At 39.4% G+C, this 27887-nt stretch overlaps 1 protein-coding gene across 4 annotated transcripts; it reads left to right on the top strand.

Annotated features, from left to right (window-relative positions):
- STX17 (syntaxin 17) lies at positions 1–27433 on the top strand. Of its 4 annotated transcripts, none has more exons than XM_053933735.1 (8): positions 1–459; positions 6337–6518; positions 10520–10585; positions 16748–16967; positions 22061–22179; positions 22263–22313; positions 23874–23960; positions 24648–27433. In XM_053933735.1, exons 2-8 carry the CDS (start codon positions 6396–6398, stop codon positions 24885–24887), a joined length of 906 nt encoding a protein of 301 aa, XP_053789710.1. In that variant the 5' UTR covers positions 1–459; positions 6337–6395; the 3' UTR covers positions 24888–27433. The 4 variants fall into 4 exon arrangements, with proteins under 4 accessions (XP_053789710.1, XP_053789780.1, XP_053789595.1 ...); XM_053933805.1 differs by lacking the exon at positions 1–459 and adding an exon at positions 736–857 and having other exon boundaries at positions 16751–16967; XM_053933620.1 differs by lacking the exon at positions 1–459 and adding an exon at positions 737–857.
- The last annotated feature ends 454 nt before the right edge of the window (positions 27434–27887 follow it).

Here is a 27887-nt window from a genome sequence, read left to right as displayed (position 1 = left end):
CACAGTTGCTCTACAGATATTACCAGGTAGCCAGACAGTTTTACACATCGACTGAGATGTGATAAATTGATCAGAAGTGGTACCGGGCTGCCCTCGGAGGTTCTGCTCCACCTGCCCCAGAAAAGCGGGCACGCCTACAGGGGCAGATACGCTGCCAGCCGGGGGATGTGGTGTCGGGCTGGGATCCAATGGCAGTGTGTCAGGCACAAACAGGTCACACTTATTTTCAAAACGTATTAGTGGAATGGCCTGAAGCTGTGTCAGGGGAGGTTTAGGCAGGATATCAGGAAAAGGTTCTTCACCCAGAGGTGGCTGGGCACCGGAACAGGCTCCCTAGGGAAGTGGTCACAGCACCACGGCTGACAGAGTTCCAGGAAAGTCCGGACATCGCTCTCGGGCAGATGGGGTGCTCTTAGGCATGGTCCTTTGCAGGGCCGGGAGCTGGACTCGATCACCCTTGTGGGTCCCTTCTAGCTAAGAACACTTTATGATTCTTTGAAAAGCTCTTAACATTTTGTCGGGAATCTTTGGGTCTCTTTTAGAAGAATAAATTTAACTTTTCCCTCCCCATAAGCCCTGATCCCAGACTCTCGGTACCCTCTGCGTGACCAGGACAGCTTCTCCACCTCCCTCTCTTCCTCCTCCTCCTCTCCGTCCCCTTCCCGCCCCCGACCGGCGGCTCCCGAAGGGAAACAAGCACGTGGAGGATGGCCCGGGGGCGACGGAGGGGGTGTGCGTGTGGCGGGCGGGGGCTGGGCCGCGCCCCGCGGCGGAGGGGGAGCCCAGCGCCGGCTCCCGCCCAGCGTCCCGGGGCCGCCGCCGGCCGCGGTCAGCTCCCGTCACACGGCCGCCCCATGGTGAGGGGGTGAGGGAGCGGGAGGGAGCGGGGGCGGAGGGAGGGGGGACCAGCGGGGCCGGGGCGTCTCCGCTTTCGCTTTCGCTCCCCGTGCCAGCGAGGCGAAGGGTAGGGAAAGGCCGGGTCGGGGCCGAGGCCTGGCGGGCGCACGGTGAGCCCTGGGTGGGCCGCTGCCGACGGGGCCGGTGTGAGCCGCAGCGCGGAGCGGGCGCCGGGCTCCCCCCGCGACTCCCGGTTCCGGGCCCGAGGCCAGGCCGCGGCGGCCGCCGCTGCCCCTGGCCCAGCCCGGGCCCGAGGCCGGTGGCAGAGCGGCGGGGGCTCGCCCTGCTCCCGGCCCTGCCCGGCGGAGGGGCTGCCCAGCCGGAGATGCCCCCAGCATTGGCTGGGCCCGAGGTCCCCCCGCGGTCGTGCTGTGGGGCGCTGATCGGGACAGAGCGTGTCAAACCATCTTGGATTGTCTTGTTTACCTATTTACTTATTTATTTACTTATTCTTTGCAGCGTGACAAATTGTTAAGCCTGGCATTGCTCAAGCTTTTAAAACTGTAAGTCAGGAAAAAAAAGAAGTAGTTTAGTGTGCTTGAAGCCTTTATATAAGACTTAAAGCCTGTCTTTATTTTTTATGCTTCTGTTTTTTTGCATGCTTGCCTTGCCTTTCCAGGGCATGGTACAGGCAGGGTAGGCCTCCAGAGCCTTTTGGTCTTAAGCTGCATCAGGGAAGGTTTAGGTTGGACGTCAAGAAGAATTTCTTCACAAAGGTTAATTAGACATTGGAATGGGCTGTCCAGGAAGGTGGTGGAGTCACTGTCCCTGGAGGTATTTGAGGAAAGACTGGCCGTGGCACTTAGTGCCATGGTCTGGTTGACAGGGTGGTGTTGGTAGGCTGGAGTTGATAATCCCAAAGGTGTTTTCCAACCTAACTGATTGTGTGGTTCTAGGGTGAGACCATAAGTGTAGCTCTGTTAATGCTGAGAATTCAGTATTAGGGCTCTGATTGCAGATAGAACTGTTGTGACCTCTCATGGCAGGCATCAGCCCACTGCAGACTCGCTCTACCGGTTCAGCTTTGTGCAAAAGGTATTCACGTGTTAGTCATTAGGTATTTTCTGCCCTTCTGCAGCTGGCTTAAACGTACAAATCCAAGACAAAATGCCTGTTGTCTGCTCTGATTTCTCAAATTGCAGTCGTGTGCCCTTGCCTTGCCTGGATCAAGTCTGTGTTGCCAGGTGATCCACAAGAGCACAGATCTGCTGGGAGCCACAGCCTGACATGTACAGCTGCTGATTCTGAGTGTTCTGTGGGAGATCCCACACGTGTGCCTGTTTATCTCTCACTAAGCAGTCTCATGTTACTTTGTGAACACGCTGGGGCTGGCGACTGTGCCTTATTTCAGCCCAACAGTTATTTTCTTTTGATTCATTTTACAGACAAAAAGTAAAAGATGTGATTTAGTCCCAAAGTGCAGTTTGGCTGTAGCCTACCACAGGAGTGTGTTCCTCACTAACTACAGGCCTCAGCCAAGTGGGCAATAGCGTCACTGCAGTTGTGGGGCCAGTACCACTCTAGGAAATGTTCCAGTCACCCTAGGTAGAGAGCTGTTGTACATCCTTATATTCTAGTTAATTTTATTTACAGGGAAAAACTTTTCGGCCTTTCAACCCTTATCAACAAGGCATTTATGCTGGAGGTACTTTTTCTAGTGGCAGTGGTTGTCTAAAGTGTTGTGAGTGAATTAAAATCAAATCAGTGAATTACATTGTGTTTCCGTGGGCAAGCAGAAATCCTGAGGTTTGTTGTGTATTGTTGTACTGGGTTTCAGGGGAGAACACTAAGCAGTTTAATGAAAGTTCATGAGTGTTAACAATCAAAAGTTCATTAGTGTTAACATTTGAGGTGTGTTAGCAGCATTTTCTGAAATTCATAACAAGTAACAAGTATGTTACCATACCTGGGAAGAATTTTACTTCTGGTTGACTACAACTATGTGACTTGTGCTGTGACAGCCTGCTTTGGATATGTCTATTTTATTTATATAGTTGACTGAAAGTTGTTCTGCGTCTCAGTCTTGATCTCTTCTGGATTAGTGTTATTTCAGTCACTGATACTCAGATCCAAGCACAGAGGCAATTCACCTTCCTAAGGAGCTGAAGTTGAGCGCAGTGTTTTCACTTGCCTGAGGAGAGTGGTTCATAGGCAGACAGGGCTGCTACTCAGCAGGATCTTGACGGGATGGAGATATGGGCAGACAGAAACCTCAAAAATTCCAAGAGAGGCAATTAGAAAGCCGTGCACCTAGAACAGGTTGGGAAGACTTGATGGAGAGCAGCCTTACAGGAAAGGACCCTAGTGTAGTGATGGACCACATGCTGGTTAGAGGGCTGGAGCACATGGCATTCTAGGAGAAACAGAGGTGGGTTTGTTCAGCCTTAAGAGAAGGTGAAGGAAGGGGAGATCTTGCTGTTGTGGGTAGAAGCTGTAGAGCCAGGCTGCTCTTGGAGGTGCATGACAGTGAGATGAGGAGCAGTGGACACAAGCTGGTTTAGCTACAAGGAAGGTCTTCATGGTTGTGATTTAGTTTTGTTTTGTTTGTTTGTTTTTAGCCTGGACCATAGTCAAACACTGAAGGAGGGCTCTAGTGAGTGTGGAGTGTCCATCCATGGAGGTGTTAGAACTTTACTGGACAAGGGTCTGTGCAATGACATCTGATTCAGCTTGTACTGGATAGCATGTGAAAATCCCTGCCAACCTAAACTGTCCTGTTACTCTGTGATTGCTGAAAGAACAGGCATTATTACTTCAAAAATTAGTTGTTGAAGTCATGCTTAGGAGAACACAAGTCTTGTAAAGTATGCAAGGTTTCTTTGAAATTGCATCAGCAACAAGCAGAAATGCATAATGTTAATTTTATTTATTTAATGTTAATATTATATGAATGTAAAAAAAACTAAGACATTGCATTGATAATTTATGGCTTAGAATTTTTGTTGCAGAAACTACCATACTATTTGAGAGAAAATTAATCAGGAGACCTGATGAGAATGTAAGGAGTTTTTATATTTCTTTCTTAGTTTTTCGAACTTGCTGCACAGTGAATTTTAGGCAGCAGTGTCTTTGAGAGTAGACACTGTCATAGAAGTTACTTTACTGTCAGGAAATTCTTAATGAGGAGAAAATGACTAGCCAGAGCTCTGCATGCAGCCAAGTCTTCAAAATTCAGAATTCAGATCACCTATCCAAGGCACTTGGCCATTTTTTACATTAACTCTGCTTTCACAGTGCTCCAGATTTTAAGTCATCTAAACTATCAGTTTTGACTCTCATCAATCTCCAGATGTCATGAAAGGTTAAGGACAAAGTTATGGTGAATTTAACTTAGTCTCTGCTGTATTTCTTCTAAGACAGAATGGGCTCTGTGTTTCTGTGAGTTCATGTTGTGTTACATGTTTGAAGAATTTGCATCAACACTTCTTCAAGATGATTCCGTATTAAGGAAAAGCATGACATGGCTATTAAATATATTTAGGGAACCAATTTTTAATTAATTCTAGCTCATAAACTCATGAATTAGTGTATAAGCTGCCAGGAAATTAAATGTATGTTTGAAGAGGAAGTACTTCAGTTTGGAGTATGATGCTTCTTATCTTTTGGACATTATAAAAAAAAAAAATCAGTTCTAGACTCAGAATAGAGTTCAACTGTGATATATGAGTGCCTCTTTCAAAAGTTAGGGACTGTAGTGACCAAGGTATAATAGAATGTATTTTTTATCATCTTGCATTTAAACTGCTGGTTTTGGAATGGTGAAAAGACTGAATCAATACAAAAAATATAAAGTTCTTTTTGCAGCCTGAAAAGTGTGAGGTCACCTATCCACTGTGTGTTTATTTGAAGGTTATTATTAAATGCCTTGGCTTAGAAGGGGATTTGTAAGACTGCTTGATACAAGCAGTCTATAAAAACACTGCTTGTGTTTTTATAAATTGAAGTGGGGATGATTTAGCAATGACTGCAAAGTCAGTTGATGAAATAATTTCCTTTTGAGGTTCTGAAAAAAGAAGAGATGTGTCATTGAAACCTTAAAGATTGACTTCCCCTAACTTGGTCTACTCTGAGTAAACATTCAGCTTTCCACAGTTTTCAGTTTCTTTGTTGAGTAGGATAGATCAAAGGAGGAGAGTATGCTGTTAACATTCTGTTCTTCTGAAAAATGCAGCATCGTTTCATTTGGAACCATCTTCCTCCCTATACCAGAAGTGCTTTCCCGTTCTTGCTGGAAGGTGCTTCCCACTTGGCTCCTTTGAGTTTGGAGTAGGTTTGTACGTGTGCTTCCTGCAGCCTGCATGAGAGGGCTGAGCAGTTCAGTCAAAGACCCAGTGCCATCAGCTGGTGTCTGCCCCCATGTTCTGTCTGTCTGCAGGAATCACAGGTCTCAAAAAACCACCAATACCCTCCCTCTGCATTTTCACACCAGAGGTAGATGTGAGAAAAGCGATGTCTAATTTCACTGTTGATAATATGTTTGGCTGTGTGAAAAACAGGAATATTTTTTAACCTGTTACATTCTGCCATGTCTCACCTATACCAGGAGGAATATACTGGGTTAATTACTTTAAATCAGTTTGTTACTGAAAGAGGAAAATTGTGAAAGATTTCTGATATGGTAGCTGATGTACTTCAGGTACTTCCATATAATCAAGTTAGCACTTGTCTTTTTACTGATACTTGTGAAAAAACTTTCTCATATGTGTCTTCTTTCCCCTTGTGTGCATTCAGCATAATGGAATTCCTTTATGCTACTCCTATGCTCTTTACATAAATGCTGTTACATACAATGCTACACATCTCTCTTTCAGAGAAATGAAACTCAAAAATTATGTTTTATACTATGCAGGGAACAGAATTTGGGCTGCTTATGTACCTATTGGTCCTGCAAGTACTTCAGCAGCCTGTTTATACCCCTCGTTAGGTGATGCCTTAGTCATTGTCAGTAGGGAACATAGGCAATTTGGAGTGCAAATCTTCATTCAGGAGCTCTTAACATTTCCAGAAATGGAATTCCAAAATTAATTTTATTCTGGTGTCTTTTCAGGACATATTTTACAAATTTTAGGATGATTCTGAATGTGAATTGGTAGTGTGTAAATTCTGATCACTCAAAGCATCTAATTGGAAGGTTTTATCAAACCTTTTTACGTATCATTATGCTGTAAAGCATGTTTGCCTCTGCCTTAATTACTTAGCTGCTTTTTTCTTCTTATTAGTGTTAAGCTTTATGAAAAATTATCCCCAAAGCCTGCAGATAAGTAGAGATAATATATTTAAATGCAAACATCCAGATAGTAATACTACTTAATTGTGGTTTTGGGGGATATGTGATCATCAGAAAGATGGATTTATCTATTTTGATTTCTTTAAAAAGTGATTCAGATTTAACTTTCTTGTTTTTTTTTTTTTGTTTTGTTTTGTTTTGGTTTTTTTTAGGGGTTTTTACCTTGGTGAAGGTATATTGGACAACTGTTGACTTGGAAGCTGTTTTTAGGATGTCTGAAGATGAGGAAAAAGTTAAACTCCGCCGAATCGAGCCTGCAATTCAGAAATTCATTAAAGTGGCAATTCCAACAGATTTGGAAAGGTTAAGAAAACATCAAATAAATATTGAGAAGGTTAGTGTTCACTTTTTACTAATGTAGTTCTTTTTGCAGTATAGAAGCAGTCACACTGAAAGATTATGTAGAGTTTTTGATGAGAAGTTGATGACAAAATGCTTTGATTCAAATTTGGCAAAAGAGGAAAGTTCTTATTTGTAATTATGTGCACAAAGGCCTTTACATTTGTAGTAAACGCGGATGTTACCAGTAGTTTGGTTGAAATACTTGTATGGTAATTCACATTTTATATTTTTTACATGCATTTTAGCCATAATGAATGTGTTACAGGACTTTCGCAAGCTGTCATGATGATTTTCTCTTCAATAGTTTTTGTAAAATTAACTTTCAGCCATGCAAACCAAACATCCCTAGAGGTAAAAGGATAATTTTATAGAATCTGATCCTGTGTATTTTACAGGCTACTTTTAAGCAAAAATCACTAATTATGTCCAATTGCTTAGAGCAGCAACATTATTTACTTATGATGAAGCCAATATCTCTAACCTCATTTCATGAATATTGATTTAAACCTTAGGTTCCAGAGATAGTCCAAACAATTAATCTCCTAAATCACTGTTTGAAGAAACTATAAAATCAATATATAATGAAATTTGACCTTGAATACACCTCTCCAGAGGAAGTGGCTACCATAAATTCATCATCATTGCTTCTCAACTATATGAGGATCCAACTTTCTGTACGACCATTTTGGAAGACTTCAAAGCTATAGCCTTAAGAAATAAGTTGTCTGTACTTTTTCTTTCTTTCCATGTTTCCCCAATGAAAATTCTTGTTTTCTAAAGCACGTTCCATGGATTGGATGGCTTTCCACTCCTAAGAGGAAATAAAATGCATGTGTATCCAAAAGAGGTACAGATGTCTGTACGTCTCTGTTAGATAATAGCAATTGACTTGGTAATCCATTGGTAGTACATTTCCCATACTTGGTAGTACAGGAAGGTGGAGATTTTGTTTGGCTTACTGCCCTAAACTTTGTTGGTGATATGCAACAATCTTTAAAAAAAAAAGTGCTAGAAGACAGTTTTTCTCTCTTGCTTTCAGTTTCAATTTCATTTCTTGTGCCTGTTTTAAAGGATGTTGTGTGAAACACTTTTTACCTTTGGCTGGGGACCATTGTTGTGGTGGGAATATATGTCAAGGTGACACAAAATGAGAAATGAGGGTATCTGAGTCTTCCTGCAGTCTTATCTGAGTGTGGATGTTTGTGTAAGACATTTATTGAAGAGCTTTTAGTAGGAGATATTATGACAAACTTTAGAGTTCTCTCCATGTCCACTGGATACTTTCAAGGAGAGATGAAGGGATCCAAAGCAGAAGCATGAAAGTTTCTTTCTAAAGAGGCTCTCAAGAGAATGTTTGTAGAGCAAAAGAGATTGAGTGTCTAAGAGTAATGTAAGGTTTTATATTTTTGTTGTGGAATACAAACTATTTGGCTATAGTACAATTATGATTAAATATCACAGAAATATGGAACTACAGGGTGATTTGGGTTGGAAGAGAAGCTTTAAAGATCATCTAGTTCAACTGCCATGGAGTGAGAACACATTTCATTACATCAGATTGCTCAAAGCCCCATCCAACCTAGGCTTCCAGGGTTGGGGCATCCACAATTTCTCTGGGCAACCTTCTTCTAGTTCCTCACCACTCCCATTATAAAAAAATTTCTTACATCTATTCTCAACTTACCCTCTAAATGTTTAAAAGCATTGCCCCTTATGCAGTCACTACAGGCCTTAGTAAAAAGTCTTTGCCTTTCTCCTAAGCCCTCTTTATTTATGGAAGGCTGCACTAGGGTCTCACAAGAACCTTTCCTTCTCCAGGCTGAACAATCCCAATTTTCTCAGCCTTTCTTCACAGGAGAGCTGTTCCAGCCCTTAGGCCATTTTTGTGGCCCTCCTCTGGACCTGACATAAGAGGTTAGGATTCTATAGATGTTTTTACTTCCTGGACCTCCCTTAGTTTTACACATATTTGTTTGGGATAAAATCATAGAATGTTAAGGGGTTGGAATGGACCTTAGAGATCATCTAGTCCCAGCCCCCCTGCCATGGGCAGGAGCACCTTACACTAGGCTCAAGGCCTTTCCCAAACTGGCTTTGAACACTGCCAGGGATGGGGCATCCACTACCTCCCTGGCAACCTGTTCCAGTGTCTCACCACCCTCACAGTAAGAAATTCCTTCGTAATCCCTAACTTAAATTTTCCCTCTTACAATTTGTACCCTTTGCTCCTTGCCCTATCACTACAGCTCCTGATGAAGTTTCCTTCTCTGGCTTTCTGGTAGGCCCCCTTCAGATACTGGAAGGTTGCAGTGAGGTCTCCACACAATCTTCTCTTCTCCAGGCTGAACAGCCCCAACTTCCACAATAAATAATGTCAATACCCTCTCTTCTCAAGCTTTACTATCCTTGAGGCCCCCAGGGTGAACGCTGTCCAGGAGTGTGGCCCATGTTGTGTTGCATGACAGAAGTCAACAAGCAGGAATTCTCTAACCATGAAAATGTCAGTGTGTTAAGTCATAGGATTCTTTGGGCTTGTCACTAGCATATTCTGAATTTTGAAGCAAAATAATAATCTATTAAGCAGATGAATGTGCTGAACATCTCTAGAAGAAATTATGAAGAGCAGTAAAGGTTTCCTGAGGAATTTTTCTTAACTGGATAATAGGATTTTTTTATTATTAGTTGTTTGGCCAATGTATTACAGTCAGCTGAAGTCAAATAGGTGATTTTTCCCTAAAACCTCAGAAATTCCTGTTTCAGTACTCTTTGAGGGGTGACTAAATTGGTTGATACAGGGCTTTCTGTCCATTTTATTTTAAAGAACACTGGCAGTTATTTTAATGGCATAGCAATTTATTCAGAGGTTATTATTATTCAGTTTCCTAGAAGAATGACGTTAATCTGACTTTGTTGAACAATAAACCTTTTATCTTCCCTAGCACTACAAAGTCCTAACATGAAAGAACTTTTTGCTCTGAAAATAAGTAGTAACTTTAGATTTCTTCTTGTATTTTAGGAAGCTGAGTAACTTATGATCCTTAATGCTGTGGCATCTGAAATTATGAAAATAATTATGGAAAGATAGAGGCTGTAGATAAAGGTTTTTTTTGGTAACAAAGGTTATTAAGAAATTGAGGAATTAAACTTTACATAAAAATACCTTAGAAATCATGGTAAATATTTTGCCGTGTTATCTAAATAATTAAATAAATATTCTAATGTTGTCTAATGTTGTAAATACATTCTTTGATAGTTTCAGCACACATTCCAGGAATCACAGCTTCTACTTCTCTTACTTTACTACTCTTTTTCATGCTAAAGTCTCTGTATTTTTTGTGTCAACTGCCTGTACCAGGCACTGATTTATTTGATTGATGAAAAGGTTGATGTGTGATAATATGCAGTTCTTTTGCCAAACTTGCTCTCTGCTAATGTAATAGTGTGATCTCTGTCCTGTGGGAAGTACTGGATAGTTTCCCACTGAAGTTAGTGGAGCCTCGTGGAAGTGCCAGATCTGGCCTGATGGTTCTTGTAGCTGTGTTTGTAACTACATAGAAATGTTCAGTGTAAATGTAGACAGCAGCATTGTGTAATCAATACCATTTTCTTTGTCAGTAGTATCAGATACCTCATTGTCCTATATGACCAGTACTGTTTATCCACTATTCCACTCCTTTTTCCTTCTGCCATTTATTCTACTGCCCACCAAGTGATTTATGACACAGCAGTGTCAGGATGCAATATCACTTGGGTGTTAAAAACTGATACCGAAGCCCTGGTTGGCTGTAATTCAGTAAAATACATTGTACAAAATTTTTCACAAAATACATTGCTATTTACCTCTCTAATTTTGCAGTGGAACTGTTTATGACTCAAATTCTTTACTTTCAATTTTGGAAAATTAAAGTGATCATTTACCAAAGGTGGTTTTTTTTTCTGTGTAGCCAGTTGCTAAAAATAGCAATTCTAAGGAGTCTTTTTCTTGTGTTTTAGTATCAGAGATGCAGGCTCTGGGACAGATTGCACGAAGAGCACATCAATGCAGGACGAACGGTTCAGGTAAGGATATAAAAATGTCTGTGCTGCTGATGGGGTTGGATTACAGACATAGTTCTGGTTACCTCAGGGATGGACCTTCAGAGGGACATACACTTGACAGGTGGGTTTGACAAGCAAGCACATAGTTTTGCTTTACTTCATTTAAAAGATAGGCATTTCCTAATTGTATCCTATGAGGCAAATACAGTCAGAAACGTTTCTATATTCTTGAAATAAAGTTTGGAGACTCTGATCTTTTGCAAACTGTCCTCATACATTATTAAATTAGAAGACAGTCCTTGCAATAAGGGATACTGCTAATTTTAAAGAATGATTTCAGACAAAGAGAACATCTGGACACTGGTGTGCACATCTGTTGTTAGGTACATGATATCATCAAGGGAGGAAATACCAGCACATTTGTCAGCATGGGCATCATCTCAGTGACTTCATCCATAGTCATCCATAACTCAGCAAACAGGGAACCATACACTGTTTCTAAAAATACCTATGTCTTGGTGAAAATGATGCAAAAACTCAGCCAAACACCAGCTAAATAGCACACAGGCAAAGTAGATTATCAGTACAGAAGAACACAAGGACCACATCTGCAGCACAAAGTTTGCTGAAGCAGATGTAGCATCTGGTGGCTGTAGCAGCTGCAGTGCCAGTGTTCTGGGGACAGACGTGCATTGGCTATGAGAGGCATCTTGTGTTGGTTTCATAGGTGTTGTTCAGAGGAGGGACCTGTCTTTGCTACTGTAAATGGCCTACACTGCACATAGACAAGCAAGATTTGCCAGCACAGCTGGTGTAGCCTTAAACCATTGCTCACAATTCTAATACTGTGAATTCCCATGTTTGTTTCAGTGTCTTACTGACTCTAGTGGGAAATTAGAACAGACTAAAAATGAAAAAAAAAAAAAAAAAACCACTACCAAAACCAGCTCACCTCAGAAAGAAGGTGATCAATCCTGATTGAACAGCATAATTAGATAGTAGGCAGAGCTGGAGTTACATGTCTTTTTTAAGGAATAGTGAGCTTTTTGTTTAGTGTAGATGATATGAAGTGACACATGAAATCCAGTTGACATTCCTGCTTATTGGAGGTTTGAATGTGTATTTTGGTTTTTCACCAAGTACTTTTGAAATTTTAATACAAGTTTATTCTTCATGTTCAAAGAGGCTTCCAAAGGTGGAAGTTCTGTTAAAACAACGACATTTTAACAGGTGTAGTAAGCATGTGTTTGCTTAGGTCTATTCTCTAATCTGTTTTCACATCTGAGTTGTGGGAAAGGCTTCTCTTGTAACTTTAAATTACCAGTATAATTTCTTAAGCAAGACAAAAAAAATCTATCAAAAATTAAAGAAAAAATAATTCTATTGAAGATGTTACTTTTAGATATTTTAAATGCTTTAATAAGAAAACTTGCTTATTTGTCTCTAGAAACATTTATATTTGTCTTGAATCTAAAGCTTGCTGTTTTTCTTAGGTTTTATTTAATGCTTATTACTTCTAGCTCTGGATACAGATCTAGATGCTTTAAAGTGGTTCACGTTCTGATACCCAGAGAGTGGAATAAGTATCTGGGACCATGCAAGAAGAGCAGACTGGCTCTTTGTTTTAATTAAATAGTTAGGAGTCTGGAGTACTTGATAATAAATTATATGACATGTAGAATGTGTTTGCCGTAAGCTGTTTAAATGTTTACTGATGGACTTGTGATCTGTTTGTTTGCAAAGAAATCAGATTAATTATTGTGATACCAAATGTTCTCTGCAGCACACACTTTGCTCTCAAAATTAGATGTTGTAAAATACATTAGGAATCCCTAAGTCAATATTGACCCAAGGCATCCGCCACAGGTTTTAGACAAATATATGCACAGCCATTCTACATTTAATCCATGTGCACATAATTAGCCATTTTCCTGAATTTTCAGTTTACCCAGAATAATTACTTCTGTTGTAATTTTGATGGTGGTCAAAATTATAATAGAAGTATAGATGAGTGTAAATCTGTTGCTCCGCTTTCAAGTGACTGGGTGACACATTAAAAACTTCTATAAAGGAAGGTGATGAAAAGAGAGAAATCTTGCACAGGCCATGAAGAGACCCTTTCAAAAATATTGAGAACGTAGCTCTCGTGTATAATGTATTAGTTTTTCTGAATGTGCTCTTGTATATTTTCATTTTTAGGGACAGTCCATGGACTTCTTAAAATGCTAGAGCCTGAATGAATTTGCAGTTTTCTAGGCTTTGTCTGCATACATGCTGACTGTACCACACAATTAGTTAATAATTGCAAGGTTTAAGCTAATTTCAATGAAATGGCAGTATTTTGTTTTAACATCTAAGGACTGCCCTAATCATTTTGGTGGTGAGAGGAAGGGAAATGCTGCAGTTACTAGAGTGGAAATAAGATATTAAACAAAAACAAAAACAACAAACAAAAAAAACAAACAAAAAAAACAAACAAAAAAAAAAAAAAAAAGGAAAAATGCAGTGGATGAACAGTCTGGCTTTAGTTTGTATTCAGCCTATGAAAAGAGACTCTGTTCTGCAAAACATATTTAGGCTGGCATAGTCTCTCCACTGTATTACTCGACCCTGGAAAGCTGCTTGAAAAATGTTAATCTGTTTTTTCTTGTTCACTTTTATTCTTTCTAGTTCAGCTGAAAATGGTTTACAAGTTAAAGGTGGTTTCTGATCAGCTCTTTATTGCATAAATCTTCAAAGCTCAGGTTGTTGGCTCAAGGCCTTGTATGGCTCAGGTCTTCTGTAACATTTCTAAAATGATCCTCAGATTAGGTACCTTTCTGGCATGCTGTGTAGATATGCTGTGAGGGCATGAAGAGGAGTGTAGAAAACTTTATTTCTGCAGGAGATTCTTTGTGGTATCAGTGAAGGATCATGTAAAACCTGCTCATTATTGCAACCTGTGGCCATATGCAGGGTAAAGATATCCTTAAACTCAAGAGTTCCTTTGGCCTAGGCCAAGAATTTTGTAAGACTTGAGGGACACAGAGTAGAAGTGGACTGATTGTGTGGTAGTGGTCCAAAAAAGCCAGATAACTTAGTGGGATAAATAAAGAGGAGAGCAGTCAGTGTGGTCTCTCCTACAATCTCTTCAGTCAGCTGTAGTAGGATCCCAGGTAGAATAGTCTGTCCCGTTTGGGCACCACACTTCTAAGGAAGCCATGAAGTGAATAGGGAGAGCCCAGTGAATGCAGTCAGAAGTTGAGAAAACAGGACTTCTTGTAAAGATGAACAAATTTGTTATTTTGCCCAAAGAGTGCCCAACAGCATTGTACTGCCTGTCTGCAAATGTGGAGAGGATAGTTGCAAAGAGGACAGGGCTTGTCTTTCCCTATTTTGAACAGAGAGGATTAGAAATACCTGGTTTAAACTGAGGCCAGAGAGATTTCTGTTAGACATAAGGAAAAGCTATATTATACTGAATTCTGGCAGTGAGGTATGAAGGAGGTTGTAGCTCTTCATGCAGAAGTCCTTTTAAGACCAGATTAGATAAACAAGTGACAGAATAATATAGGGGCAGTAGATCATGCATTGAAGGGATAAGTTCCCAAAGTTTTCACCAGTTCTGTTTTCCTACAGTTTTTGTGAGAAAGCCATTTGAAACAAAGATTGTTATTTGATTTTGGAAATTAATGTAGCAACAACAAAATTGCAGTTATTATAAAGAAAAATTCTGTGTCTTTTGCGTTGAATTTGGAGAGTGCAAAACTCATGAGTCTCCAAAAATGAAAAGAGAGTTTTGTATTACATTCCTTGCTAAATAATCTTGGTTTTAAAAGTGCAAACAGTTGGGATGAGAGTGATACACTTTCATGCTCTACCTAGAAATTAAACTCAGTGCCGTTAAAATTATTATGAGAAGAAGTCACAGTCATTTGCATATCCATAACATTTGTGATGTTACACCCTGGTGAGCTCCTGGGATGTGTCTCCTCACAGCAGGGCTGAACTTTCCTGCTAGGCTGAATCCATTCACCTTCTGTTTAATTGACAGTAAGTGGAACACAAGTCCTCTCTTCAAAACCACAAAGGAAGAGCTACTAAAATTAAATTTCAATAAATAGGCTAATATCATCATCTGATTCCTCCACCTTCTTGCTCAGAAATATTTCTCTTTGATTAGCAAGGTAATAATGAGCAGTGGAAGTGAGGATCTGGTTTAGCCATTCCTTAGGGTAAGCACTTCATGCTTCTTTAAGCTTCTGTTCAGGGTCTGTGCAAACTCCCATCAGACAGTTGTGTTGTGTTGGTCACTGCACAAACTTGTAATTTCCCCCAGCAGCAGCTGCAGTGGTACAGATCCCAAGTAGAACTACATTTTAACTCAATTTCAACTGCAAAAATTCTCCTTTTTCTTTAAAAGAAAAAGAAGCTGCTGTGGAACCATTGCTATCTCACCCCAAACTCACTGTTGTCACTGTTTCACTAGTTTTGTTTGTTTGATATGTCTTTTTTTTTTTTTTTTTTTTTTTTGTCTCCATTGTTGCCAAAGACAGGATAATAGTAATAATTTTCTTTACTGGAATAAAACAGCATGATCAACCTCACTCCCTTGCATATAGTTGTAGAAATTAGATGACTGAGTGTTGTGTTTAGATAGTCCCATTTTGTTTCTTAAATGAAATTCCAAGATTCTGTAAACCAAGGATTTTGGCACATGGTGCAGTACAAAAGTGGTGACATTCTCCTTTTTGGTACTTAGGGGCAGACCATGGTGGGAAGAGACCAGGAAGCACGAGGTAGACTGAGATGAGAAATGGATGAGGAAGGTTACTGGCTATCATGTTTCTAATTCAGCTCAGTGTCTTCCGTAGTTGGGGTTTTTATGTATCTCTCTTTTTTTAAATTGTTAATCAGTGTTTTTACCTGAGGTTAGTAGTCTTGAATAATGCAGCCTAATTTGGCTAATAGTACTCTTAATTTAAGCACACCGTATAATGTAATCAAATCTTAGTAATCTGACACATGATTTTAATGAATCAATAGTGCTTTCTTTGGAAGCTTGTGCAATGTTACTTCAACATGTTGTTGAATAATTTCCTTCCTTCTTCTCTAATTATATTTTCTACTATTCTTTTCATAAATACTAAAAGCAATTAATTCCACTAGTGTATATAAATAAAATTAGTTCCATCTAGATCTTGCTTTTCCATGTAGTCAATTTTACCTTTCTAAGGCATTACCTGTACCTGGTTTGTATTCTGGAAGAAAACCTTTCTATTTCTATCCACTCATTGGTGTCAATCCATACTCTTGTTCTGTTGTGAGAAGAGTATTCTAATTAATTGTTAAATAATGCGACAAAGTGTAGAATTTATTATATCACTGTAAAGTAATGCAGAGAATATAATTATAGTATTTTTTTTAATAATTAGATAAAAACTCTGTCCTAAAACAGTAAGTGGTGTAATTTAAACTGTAAATTTCTTCTTTTCATTTGTAGTACAAGAAAATTTGTGTGCATTTTTAAAGCTCAGGCAATGAAAAGCCCCTTTATTTTTACTGCAGAAAGAAATTATCTCATGTAAAATCCCTCTTCTTGCTAGTTGTGAACAGTTTATATCTCCTCAGAAGTCTTGTAACTAAAGAAGTATTTACATGTTTTATTAAATTTGATATTCCAATTAAACAAACATATTTGTCGTTCATCTGAAAAAAAAAATTAAAAGAAAAAAGTAATCCTTCTCCTTTTGTCCTGAAGTTGTCTTCACAAATGAAAGTTTTGGGGTAGCTGGGGGCTATGAATGACTGTATCCTGAGGTCCTGTGATCACCATATATATATTTGCTTTATAAAAAAAGCAAATTTTGGGAAACAGTCACTTACTTTACTTGGATATTATTGCAACTTGTGTGATTATTTTAGCAAAGATCTAAATTGACCAGAGAAACAGAAATAACTTCAGCGATTACACAATAAATTAATTAGTTAAATACTTTAACTGAAACCCAAAATAAAACAAACTTGGACTTGGACAAGTGGATGAAGTACAAAACTGACAGCCAGAAAAATCAAAATAGTGGTGGTGACGGCTTCAAAAACGTTTCTTTCTTGATCATAAAGATGATAGGTGCTTCCCAGGCACTGGAGGTGTCTGGTGTTCTCACACAGAAAGCTACAGAATAACTCTTAATACTCTTGCAGCAGCTCCGTGCCAATATGAGAGAGATGGAGAAGCTCTGTTTGCGAGTCCGGCAGGAAGACATCCCCGTTCTGCAGAGAATGATAAATCCCATTAAAGAGGAAGCTTCAATTGCCATTAAGGACTTCCTGCAGCTGCATTCTGAATCTGCAGAAGAACTTAAAAGGCAACTCAAAGGACAAGAGGATGCCTCTTTAACCAGATCTGCAACTCTAGGACAAGGTAGTAGAATTTAATTTCTGTATTTATTGTGTCTCTGTCATTGTATCCAGTATGCAATTTCTCTGACCAGATATAAATGAAGTAACCAAATAAAATTTCAATTGAAGAGTATTGTTAATGAAGAAGTAGATTTCTTTCCCTACACCACACTTTCGTCATGAACTGTGACTGAATTTTGATAAGCAGAAAATGCTTAAATATCTTAAAAAATTAAATATCTATGGCCTTCCATGACAAAGGTCCTGTAGCCTTGGATCTTGAAATAGTGGACTGTTCATAGGGAGAGGAATACTTACATTCATGTTTCAAGGTAGCTTGGCTTCTTTTGCCCTCCCTGCAAATCACTTGATCATGTGCAAGTAATCATTCTGGCCATTTTCATTGAATTAATGAAGAAATACTAGGAAGATTTTTATATGACAGACAGTATAATACAGCATTGATGAAATATATGGAAAAAGAGAAGTAAGTTCCTAGGTAAAGAAGAATATCTCTTCCTTTAACATTTTAACTTGGTAACTGACAAGAAAGGGGTATAAATCCATTTAAATAAAAGATTTTGAAAACACACTGTGACATGCTAGAAATCAGATATGTTTGCTGGTCTTCCCTCCTTTCTGTATAAAATGTCTTTCAATCTTTGTTCTACCATTCTGTCTTCAGGAGAAGTCTCTGTTATGCCCTGGTGCTGGTTAGTGCCCTCTCCTGATGATCTGTGAGAAGGTTGGGTTCCATCAGGATTAAACCCTTTCCATATCTGTAATTAGTTTGATTGCTACAGTAGCAGTATTACTTAAAATTATTTGAGCATTTCATGTCTCCTAAAATCAAAAGAGCATTCTCAGTCAGTAGCACTGTAGAAGAACCTGCTGTCAGATTTGATTTTATGACCGTTCTTGTTGCTGCACGCAGAACTACAAGAACTCTTTCTTGGCTCAAGCCAGTGAGCCTCGTGGTTGAGCAGGGAGAAAAGGAGATTTGACAACTGGGCTTGCCAGAAAACCTTGTGAACATGAAGATCAATCAAACACAGAACCCTTTGGGTTAGAAGGGACCCTTTGATCATCTAGATCCAAGCTTCCTGCCATGGACAGAGACACCTCCAACAGGCTGCTCAGATCCAACCTGGCCTTGAACTCTTCCAGGGATGGGGGCATCCACAGCTTCTCTGGGCAGCCACTGCCTCACCACCCCCATTGTAAAAAACTTCTCTCTTCTTACAAGGCCAGCAGAATAGACTGAATTGGCTTCTGACATAAAAATCTTGACCTCTTCAACATGTTGTAGTTGGCTGTTCAGTAGTTTGTTCTAATATTTTCATGGATTTCAAAGTCTCTTCTCTTGCAGTCCTCTGGAATCACCTCATTCAAGTTCTCAAAAATAAGCTTAAATGAAAATCAAATTTCAGAGGCTGTTTCTTAAAAATGCACTAGAGTGAATTTCATCAGACCTTCAGACCCTAAATAAGCCTAGCTCATCCAAATATTTTTAACTTGTTCTCTTTATGTTTCAGCCTCTCTCTTTCTCTCTTTTTTAAATTAATTGCATCAAATATCAGCTTAAAGCTACATTTTTATCTGGCAATGCACTTCCACATCCTTGGTCTTCCTCTAACTTCAAAAACATTCAAAAACTTCCTTGCTACCATTTATGCCTCTTGGAAGTTGCAATATATTTATGTCTGGTCTTCCTGATACTAACTTTCCATGCTTATCTTTTAATTTGTACTCATACTGTATGTCAAATTCTTGACATCCAGGGCATTGAAGAGCTCCTGCTGAAGCCATAAACTTCTTCCTCTGGACAATTTGATGTCATCTTCAGCACAGCCTGTTTTATAGTGTCTGCCAGCAGTTCTGCTGTCCTTTATCTTTTAGGAACTTCTTCCACATAATTTCTATTAATAATTTTACCCAATTTGTTGACATCTCTTTTGTGGAGAGCTCATTGTCTTCAATATTCAGTGATTCCCTTCATATATATTAGCCACTACTTTCAGTCTCTTTGTGCGCTCTCCTCTATTATGATCAGAACTAAATGTAAGATACTTTTTCTGTTGGTGACTTTCTGCAGTTGTTCTCAGTACATTTCAATATTTCATTGGAAAGGCTTTGCCCTGGCTTGCTGCTTCTCTTTTTTACACAATTACATAGGTAGCAAATGGGAACTAGAGTTTAATTTCAAAGAACAAGACTATTTCTGAAATCTGAAATACCTTTGAAGTACAGAGGACATTGAGTATAACAGCACTTCAGAAGGACAAATAAGTTGATGAGAATGATGGAGATGAGAAGAACGGAAAAATATTAATGGAATGACAGGCATCTGCAAGTCTGCTCAGGAATGTGGAAATAATTCACCCCATTTAAAGTGAAACAGACAGGCAGACAACTAAATACAATTAAACAGGTTTTTTTTTTTCAAGTTTGCCTGCCTGTGCAAGCAGCCCTGTTGAATTGCTAACCCAGACACAGTGTATTGCCTATTCTTTTGTGCTTAGAGGCTGCAGTTGTGAAAGCAAATCTTGGCTGTTGATCTTAATCAAAGGAAGTTCAATACGTGCCTGTTCTTTGTAGCATGTTGCTTCCCATCTGGTAGAGAATGAAGTTTACAAATTCAAATCTCCCATTTAGAAGGCATGTCAGTGATATGATACAGTCCCTTCGCCCATTCACCATCCTCAACTAAGGGCAAATAGAAATGGAATTTAATTGCATATTAAACAAATATTAACAAAAGGTGAGACTCCACTCTTAAAATTACTAAAATCTTTTAAGCAACATATTGGATCTTCCAGAGCATTAGATTTTTATCTGAAGTGTAATGAGGTGTAAAGCTCCTCTGTGAAATCTGCAGAGGTGTTCTGTATTATTGTACTTCTGTGGAGGTGCTGTATAAATGAACTGGTAGAGTCACTTCCATTCCCAATTCTATTAAAATTGGTTAGACTTGATAAAAAGTGAAGTAGTGAATATAAATTTCTTACTCATACTTTCAGCCCTAAATGTGACAACCTCTTACCTTTCCTGTTTCCTTACCTTAGTTTTTTAAGTGAATAAAGAATTTTCATGAGGAATTTTTTCTCACTGATTTTTAGTTACTACAAAATGATAACATGTAAACCTACTTACCGTTTCAATTTCTCTGGAATGTGTGCAAAACCTTGGTTTTGCAACACTTCCAAGGATATGCTTTTCTACAGTAGGTCAGCATAGATTGTTAGGAACAGACCAGAGCAAGGTCTTGGGAGGAGGCAGCTTTGCTTAGTGAGATTTTTATTTTGCTTTTTAATTATGAATACTTTAATTTTAACCAACTTAGCATGCATGTGTTTGATTAGGGAAAAGTACAACTTTCTGGGCAGAAGAAACTTGATTTTGAAATAGGGTTGTGTAGGATTGAAATGAAGTAAAATCCTCAAAACCCGTGATAAATGTCAGAGTAGGTAGCAGAACAGTTTTCTCAAAAAATGCACACATTTGGATATATAATTAATTATATTGAAAGAGGAAAAGGAATATTTTAGAACTGAGTATACAGCCTTAATTAATCTGAGGTTATTAATCAAAAATATGTTTTGGAAGAACGGGTGATGATTGCAGAACATGAAGTGCCTTCCGTGTCTGGATTCTTAAAGGAAGAGGGGTAGAAATACTTAAGAAGAAAAACAAGCCCAAGTTAAGCCCCCAAATTGCTTAGTGCATTCTTGTTACTCTGCTTACTTAGTAATTATATCTAAATATCAATTTCATTCATATTAGACCTCTACTGAGCTGAGAATAGGAAGATTTGGTCCTTCATCTGTTTTGAGATATTGGTATAAAAATGTTGAGAAATGGACAAATGTTATGAAAATGTATAATTTTTATTTTATCTTAATTTAATTCCATGAATAAGCATGCACTGTTTTTTTTAATGAATATAATGATATTTATTTGTTTTCCATTGGACATATCTGTTGTTGTAACAGTTATATTATTATCATACCTTGGCACAATCGTATCTAAAGATTTTAATACAATATGTACACTTCAGTATTGTTAGACGTATCTAACCAGCCTTCCCCATAGTAAGCTTTCTCTTGGGACTGCCTTCCCAAGGAAGGAAACACCACTGAAGGAGCGATCTCCCTTCAGAAATTGAAGTTATTTGACTTGAGATGATCTTTGCACTGTGTCTACATGTACACCTTCTCCAGTCTGCCTTTCAGACTCCCAAGCTCTTCCTCTTCCTCCTTGTATTGACAAGCCAAACTTGTTTGTTATTTTTCTTTACTGCCACTCAATTTGTTGTCCACAATTACAGGTATGTCCATGACATCTGCAGTGGACATCTGTGAAATCTGGAGTGGGCTCTGACTGGAGGAGGGGTGTGTGTGCATGTTCATTGTATCTGCTCTCCCCAGTGCCACTCAATGTCTGCCATTCCCTGTTTTTAACACCATACTTTGTCCTAATGTCTTCTGCATTTGGTCCAGGTGATTTCGGAAGGAACATACTTGAAAGTATCTCGTGTACAGCACTGAGCTGCAAATGTCTGCCATCCTCACAGTACCATTTACCCAAATGATCCAGCATGGAATGCTGGGCACCACATTACTTGGGTTTCACCACTTTTGCTTTGAAAGCTTTTTCCTCCAGCATCTTTTAATTCTCAATGGCTGAAAATCAAACCAGTAGCATGATAATCAATCATAAAATGAGTAACTGTCTATTCAGTTTTGGGAGCACAGCATTTTTACATGTTGTATGTAAATGAAAAGTTTTTGTCCCAAGCCCAGTTTTCTCATCCTGGTCGATACAAAGTGAATTAAATGACCTTGAATTCAGGAGTATAATTTAGTATCATTTCAGGACTGGTTGTGAAAATGTGCTGGTAGAAACGAATCTATTTCTTTGTCAATAACATCCTTTTAAGAAACTGTGTAGTGCTGTAAGGCATCTCCCTGTATGATCATTTTTGGGGCTGTTGCTTGGCTTGAATTAGGTTAAGTACCAGGTTACCCTTGAGAAACTTCAGGAGTGAGAAATTCTGCACACCACCTGCATCCTGGTTCACTGCATTTATTTATAAACATCATGTTTCTCATTCAGAAACTTTATATAACACAGAAGTGAAGGATGGCTCCCAAAGTTTGATCCAAATCTACTCCCGCCTTCCGGAAATACCTCAGGAAGAAAATGCAGCTGAGTCCTGGGAAAGTTTAGAAGGGGTATGTTGGAACTCCCTCCTTGCCATGTTGGTGCTCTTGGTTTTAGCAACTATCACAGAATAACATTTTTTTTTTATTTGCAGGACTTGGTTGAGCTCAGCCAGTTGGTGACTGAGTTTTCTCTCTTAGTCTGTGTAAGTATTAATTCTGCATTCTGTCCTACAGAGTCTCCTACAAAAAGAGAGTGCATGGGCAACTCCTAGGTGGGGTTGGGTGGGGACAGAAAAAGCTGAGGATGTATCTCTCCTGTGATTCAGGCTCTGCCAAGGTGGTACTTTGAGGAGGCAGCAGTCTCCTCTTTAAGCACTAGTGCTGGGAGTTGCTCCCAAATTCTTGTCACTAGAGCCTAGGATGTTCCTGCCAGTGCACATGGCCACGAGCTGAGCCTTAGCAGCAGCTCTGCTGTGTTGATTGCAGACTTCTACCCAGGTCCTATTAGTTTTTACAATTACTAATTGTAATGGTGGTGACAGCCTTTACTGCACAGGGTCTGTGTTTGTCAGGTATCTTTCCTCACTTAATCAGGAGTGCTAGAAAATCCTCACTGTTATCATGCCCTTTCTCTGCTCTCACCGCATTGCCAAAATGTCGGTTCCCAATGTTTAGTTCTTCCTGTGCCACAGGGAATTTAAATGCACAATTCTCATCTCCTAGGAGAGTTCTTTAATCTCCTTGCTATTGGGTTAGTAGGGATAAATAACCTAGCTTTTATATTTTCTGCTATGTGCTGCTTCATCTATACAAAAAAATCCAAGTAAGAACCATTAGACTAGAGAGAGACTGCAGAAATGTTCATTCAGTATTCTAACGTTAAAGGAAGAGGTCTTGTTCTCAGGACTTACTGGATTTTGAATTTAACCGTCATTAGATGTAATAGCAAGCATCTAAGGTGAGTGGACTGCATTGTGGATGAATACCAGAGCTGGTATACTCAGCAGTTTCTGACTTAGAAAGAGGCAAAAAGTTCAGAATGCCTTTTATTTTAAGCTGAACAACAGCCATCTCATTATTTTGTGATAGAAAACAGCCTGCGTACTGCTCAGATTAGAATAAGAACGAACCAACCCACAGACCCCTTTATCTTCTGCTCCAGTGTTCCCTGGGAGAGACTGCAGGGGAACCTGACTGACTGCATTTGGAGAAAGGATGGAATGTTTTTGTAAAATCAAACAGTAAAATGCAGAGCAACATCAAGTATATTTTCGGTGCTGTCACTATTTCTGAAGTCATTGTTCTATAATATCGTAATTAAATACTTCTTCTTAGATTTCTTAATGCAGCTTTGTATATTGGAGTTAGTACTGATCTTATAAATGCCCTTTATAGAATTTTTTTTGAACGTGAGACTCAGCTGGAAAGAAAACAGGCTACTTTGGATTATTTTTCCTTTTGGACTGTGAATTCGTCTATCTATAGAAAAGATTTAGAAACCGTTTTTTTCCGTTGTTTTCTCTAACGGTAGCAAGACATTGTCTAATATCCACCCCATATTATTACTTAATAGTTTAGATTTTTTTGAAGTTAGTCTGTAGATTCAACAGAGTTTATCAGATGCTAATCATGGAGCACCACTAAGGCTGCCGGGTGCAGATGAAAGCTGCTGTGGGGCCCTGATTACAGGCATTAAAATGGTGTGCATTGGCTCACTGCTGCTTCCCAGCAGGTTCCCTCACTCATAATTCCTTTGCATCTAGTCCCAGCAGGAGAAGATTGACAGGATTGAAGACCATGTCAACAGTGCTGCTGCGAATGTTGAAGAGGGAACCAAAAACTTGGGGAAGGTAGGGATCTGCTCCTGCTGGTGAATCAATGGTGCTCTGCCTCCCAGCCACCCTCTGTATTAACCCCATTGATCTGCCGTCTTTAATGCTGAGGGAACCAGCAATTAAGGAAATAAAGAAGAAATGACCCACAGGTAGCAGGGAAAAAAAAATCAATCTCTCTTGTAATTTTCTATCACATCCAGGCTGCTAGAAAATACAATTATTTAATTTTGGGGGGGCCTTTTTAAACACTGTTCTTATGGTTACTTTGTTTTATATACAAAGACAAGTGCAGTCAGTGACTGGCTCACAAGAATCACATAAACATTAAACAAGAGGCTGATGATAACCTGTCATTTCCATCCTGTTCCATGTCAGTTGCTAAATAAACCCCAAAGCTGCAGTCAGGCCCGTCACTGAAAAGTCTGAGCATTTTCTCAGTTTCTGATTTGATTTAAAGATGGTGACCAGGTAACACCCAGTGTACACAGCAGCTAGACCCACGTGAAAGCACTTGGTTTACAACTGCATACACAAGACAGGATTTTGAACTGGTGTTAGCATGTTCTGTCATACTTTTTTAAAATACTAATTTGTAAAGTTTATTTATCACTGAGCATTCAAGTCATTGCCAAGAGCAGTGAGGGGAAAATGCACATCGCCACAGGCAAGTATTCTAACTATTATTTTTTTTTTCCTTTACAGGCTGCAAAATACAAGCTGGCAGCTCTGCCTGTGGCAGGTGCAGTCATTGGTGGAGTGGTGGGGGGTCCTATTGGTCTCCTTGCAGGCTTCAAAGTAGCAGGAATTGCAGCTGCACTTGGTGGTGGGATTTTGGGCTTCACAGGTGGAAAATTGATACAAAGAAAAAAACAAAAAATGATAGAGCAGGTCTCTTCCAGCTGTCCAGAGCTTTCTCACCAAAGTGCCAAGAAATCCAGCTGACGTATAGATTCATTATGGCCAGGAATAACAGTGTAGTAGCTGAGCTAATGACAGACTTGCAGCCTTATGCTTTATATACAAGGCTGAATTGTGTGAATTTTGATGACAGTTTTGTTCCTTGGGAGGGCTGAAAGAGTCGTGTCAGAATTTCTCTCTTCAGACACAGTGACATCAGTCCTTTGAAAATTATATGGATAACTTTAAATTATATAATTCTTAGGTAAGCTATATTGACAGCTGTAATAATGGGTGACAGGTGCTTCATGCCAAATTTGCACAAAGTGTCTTGCAGACAATGCAAAGAGATATTTGGAAAATCCTAGTGCTTTCCCATGAATGCCATGAGAAGCTGGAGCTTTTATTGTAGCGCTCCAAAGAAAAGGAAATAAATGCCATCATTCTTTCACACTCATAGTATTTTAAATTTACCTTAATTTATCTGGATTCCCAAACTCTTCCTGTTATTCCCCAGGATATGACTGACTATGCCTGTTTAATAATACACAGGGAAGCATGTGCTGTCGTAAAAAAAGGTGAGAATGTTGAATGAGCAAAGGGGAGAAAAGTTATGTATATATCACATCAGCATTGGAAGCAGCTGCTCCCCTTTCCAGGCAAGGCAGTTAATTTGTAAGCTCCCCACCTTGCTCAAAGTGTAGTTGTGAATTGAACAGTCTAAGCAGCAACCATGCAGCACTGCTGCTGGAGGATAATGATTTTTCGTAGCTGTTCAGCTCCTTGGCTTGTCCTGAGAGCACTGTACAGGATGAAGAGCCAAGCTCTGGCATTCTGAACCTGAAGCCTCACGTTGTTGAAGCAGCACTTATTGCAAGATGTTGCCTTTGCTTCTCCTGGAGCCCAGAGCGCCCTGATGGGAGAGCTGAACAGCTTCTCTGGAAGGCAGTGCTGCAGCCAGGCCCACTCCCCCCACAGGCTGTTGTCCCTCAGGGGGGTGTGAGGCCCCAGGCCATCAGAGAAGCAGTGAGGTCCCTTCGCTGCCAGCTCCAGAGGTGGGGATGGGGTCGGAAATGTCAACCTGATAGAGCTTACAGCATAAACCACCCTTGTTTGGGCAGCTGCACTCTTGCATTACTCTCCAGTGCCAAAATTTCTGCTTCCACCCACACTGCAGTGTAGCTGCTCAGCCTTTTCAACATCTTGGGACATGCTGTGGAGCCTGTATGGGGTGAGATGCTGGCAGTGCTTTTACTTGCTTTTTATAGTGGACACCTGTTATCTTACCCTCCTTAAGAAGCCTTTTGCTTCTGGAGCTTCAATTCTTAAATGCAGAAGTGTTAGTGTGTTGTTATTGTCATATAATTGTACAGTTGTCAGATAATTTACCGTTCCAAACATGGTCCTACCTCCAACCTTTCAGGACACTTCCCACACTGCTGCTGCTACTGTTTGGGGGAACAGAAATTGAGGTTGGGAAGCTTTTTGAAGTTTTTAGATTGGTCAATTCATCCAGAGCTCTGCTTGAGTTGTTTTCTTATGTGCACAGTGAAGTAAGTATTGAGATAAGGCTTCCTAGCAGGGAACATGGGCCAGGGAAGTGTACTATAGAAAGAGCTCCTTTTCAATAACCAGTACTTTGATATCATCACTGGAAATCACTGTCTGCTAATGACAGATGATGGGGTTTTGTGCCTAGAGACATTGTAAACAACTGTTAGCTACAGCACAAATAACTTCTTCTAAGCAGTGCTTCCTTATTACTTCTAAAATACTGAAATTGCTATCAGACAGAGCATTATGTCTATTTTAAGTAGGTCTGAGATTCAGGGAAACAATGTGTGCAAGAATAGTTTTAACAAGTAATTGCAGACATTGTCAAAACTGCATGTGTTGAAGCCTCGGTGCCTCCACTGGTAAAATCACCTGGAGTGCAAAACATGACCTGAGTAATTCAGCTCATTTGCTTCTGACAGGCAAAAAGCCCTTTCCTTTCAATGCATCTACTTTGGATGTAAACACAGTTAATGAGCTTGTAACAACTTCATAGTAAGGCTGTTCATTCCTTTGATATTTATTTTCTACATTTAAAGGAAGACACTAAAAAAAAAGTGTTCTTAATCAGAAATTGGTTGATCCTTTGTATGATCTTCAAATGCAGTCCCTGCTTTCCTGCTGTATGCTGTGAAAACTCGTGCATTTAAATGACAACAGCCACATCGATTATGTTGTGGACTCCTCCCCCTGAGCTGGAATAATGCCAGGACAATCTAAATTCATAAGAGTGAATTCCTGCCTCAGCTTATACAAATTCAGCTTGGTGTGCACTCATTTTATGAAATGTCTACTACAAAAACTATTCTTCCCCCTTGCATCCTTGTGGAAGCAATTTGAAATAATTGTGTACACACTAGATGTGGGACACTGTTATTTAACCTATGATATTTTAAAATAGTTGGGTTATTTACATATGCAAAGAAACATCAGCATGTGAGTAACTAAACTAGCAATTAAATTGCTAGGCGTGTTACTCAGAAGAATTGTAAGATATAAATAATTATTTCAGATGAAATAAAAGTTTTTGCCTACAAGACTGGTTGGAGAATTTACTGAGAACATCAGGGTTTATTTCCTTGCAGCATCTAAAAGATTAATCCCTCCCAAATTTTATATTATTAAATTAATTGCACTACCAATATACAAGAATCCTGTAATGAGTTCCCAAATACATATTTCAGCTATCAAAATATTTACATTGTCTGAAATGAATATAAGCTCCTAAAATGTCACAGGCATCCAGTAACTCATACACTCACGGTGGCTCAGAAATGGACTCAAGGTCAATGGAAAACAATTCGGAATGGTTTTGTTCCCTAAGGGGATAATGCTAATGTTTTTGACAACTTCTCCTGGAAAAGCTGTGAGAAGTGTTACAGGGAGTGGGAAGTTGAGCACCAAATGGTTAAAACCACAGATGCAGATGATCAGAGTAGAAGGGCTCAATTTGAAACACAAGTTGGATTTTTGACAAGCACTTGGCTTTCT

Source organism: Vidua chalybeata, chromosome 1 (genome assembly GCF_026979565.1).
Source record: "Vidua chalybeata isolate OUT-0048 chromosome 1, bVidCha1 merged haplotype, whole genome shotgun sequence".
Lineage (NCBI taxonomy): Eukaryota > Metazoa > Chordata > Aves > Passeriformes > Viduidae > Vidua > Vidua chalybeata.
Note: the sequence above shows the minus strand (reverse complement) of the source record. Positions and strands in the feature narration are given on the sequence as shown.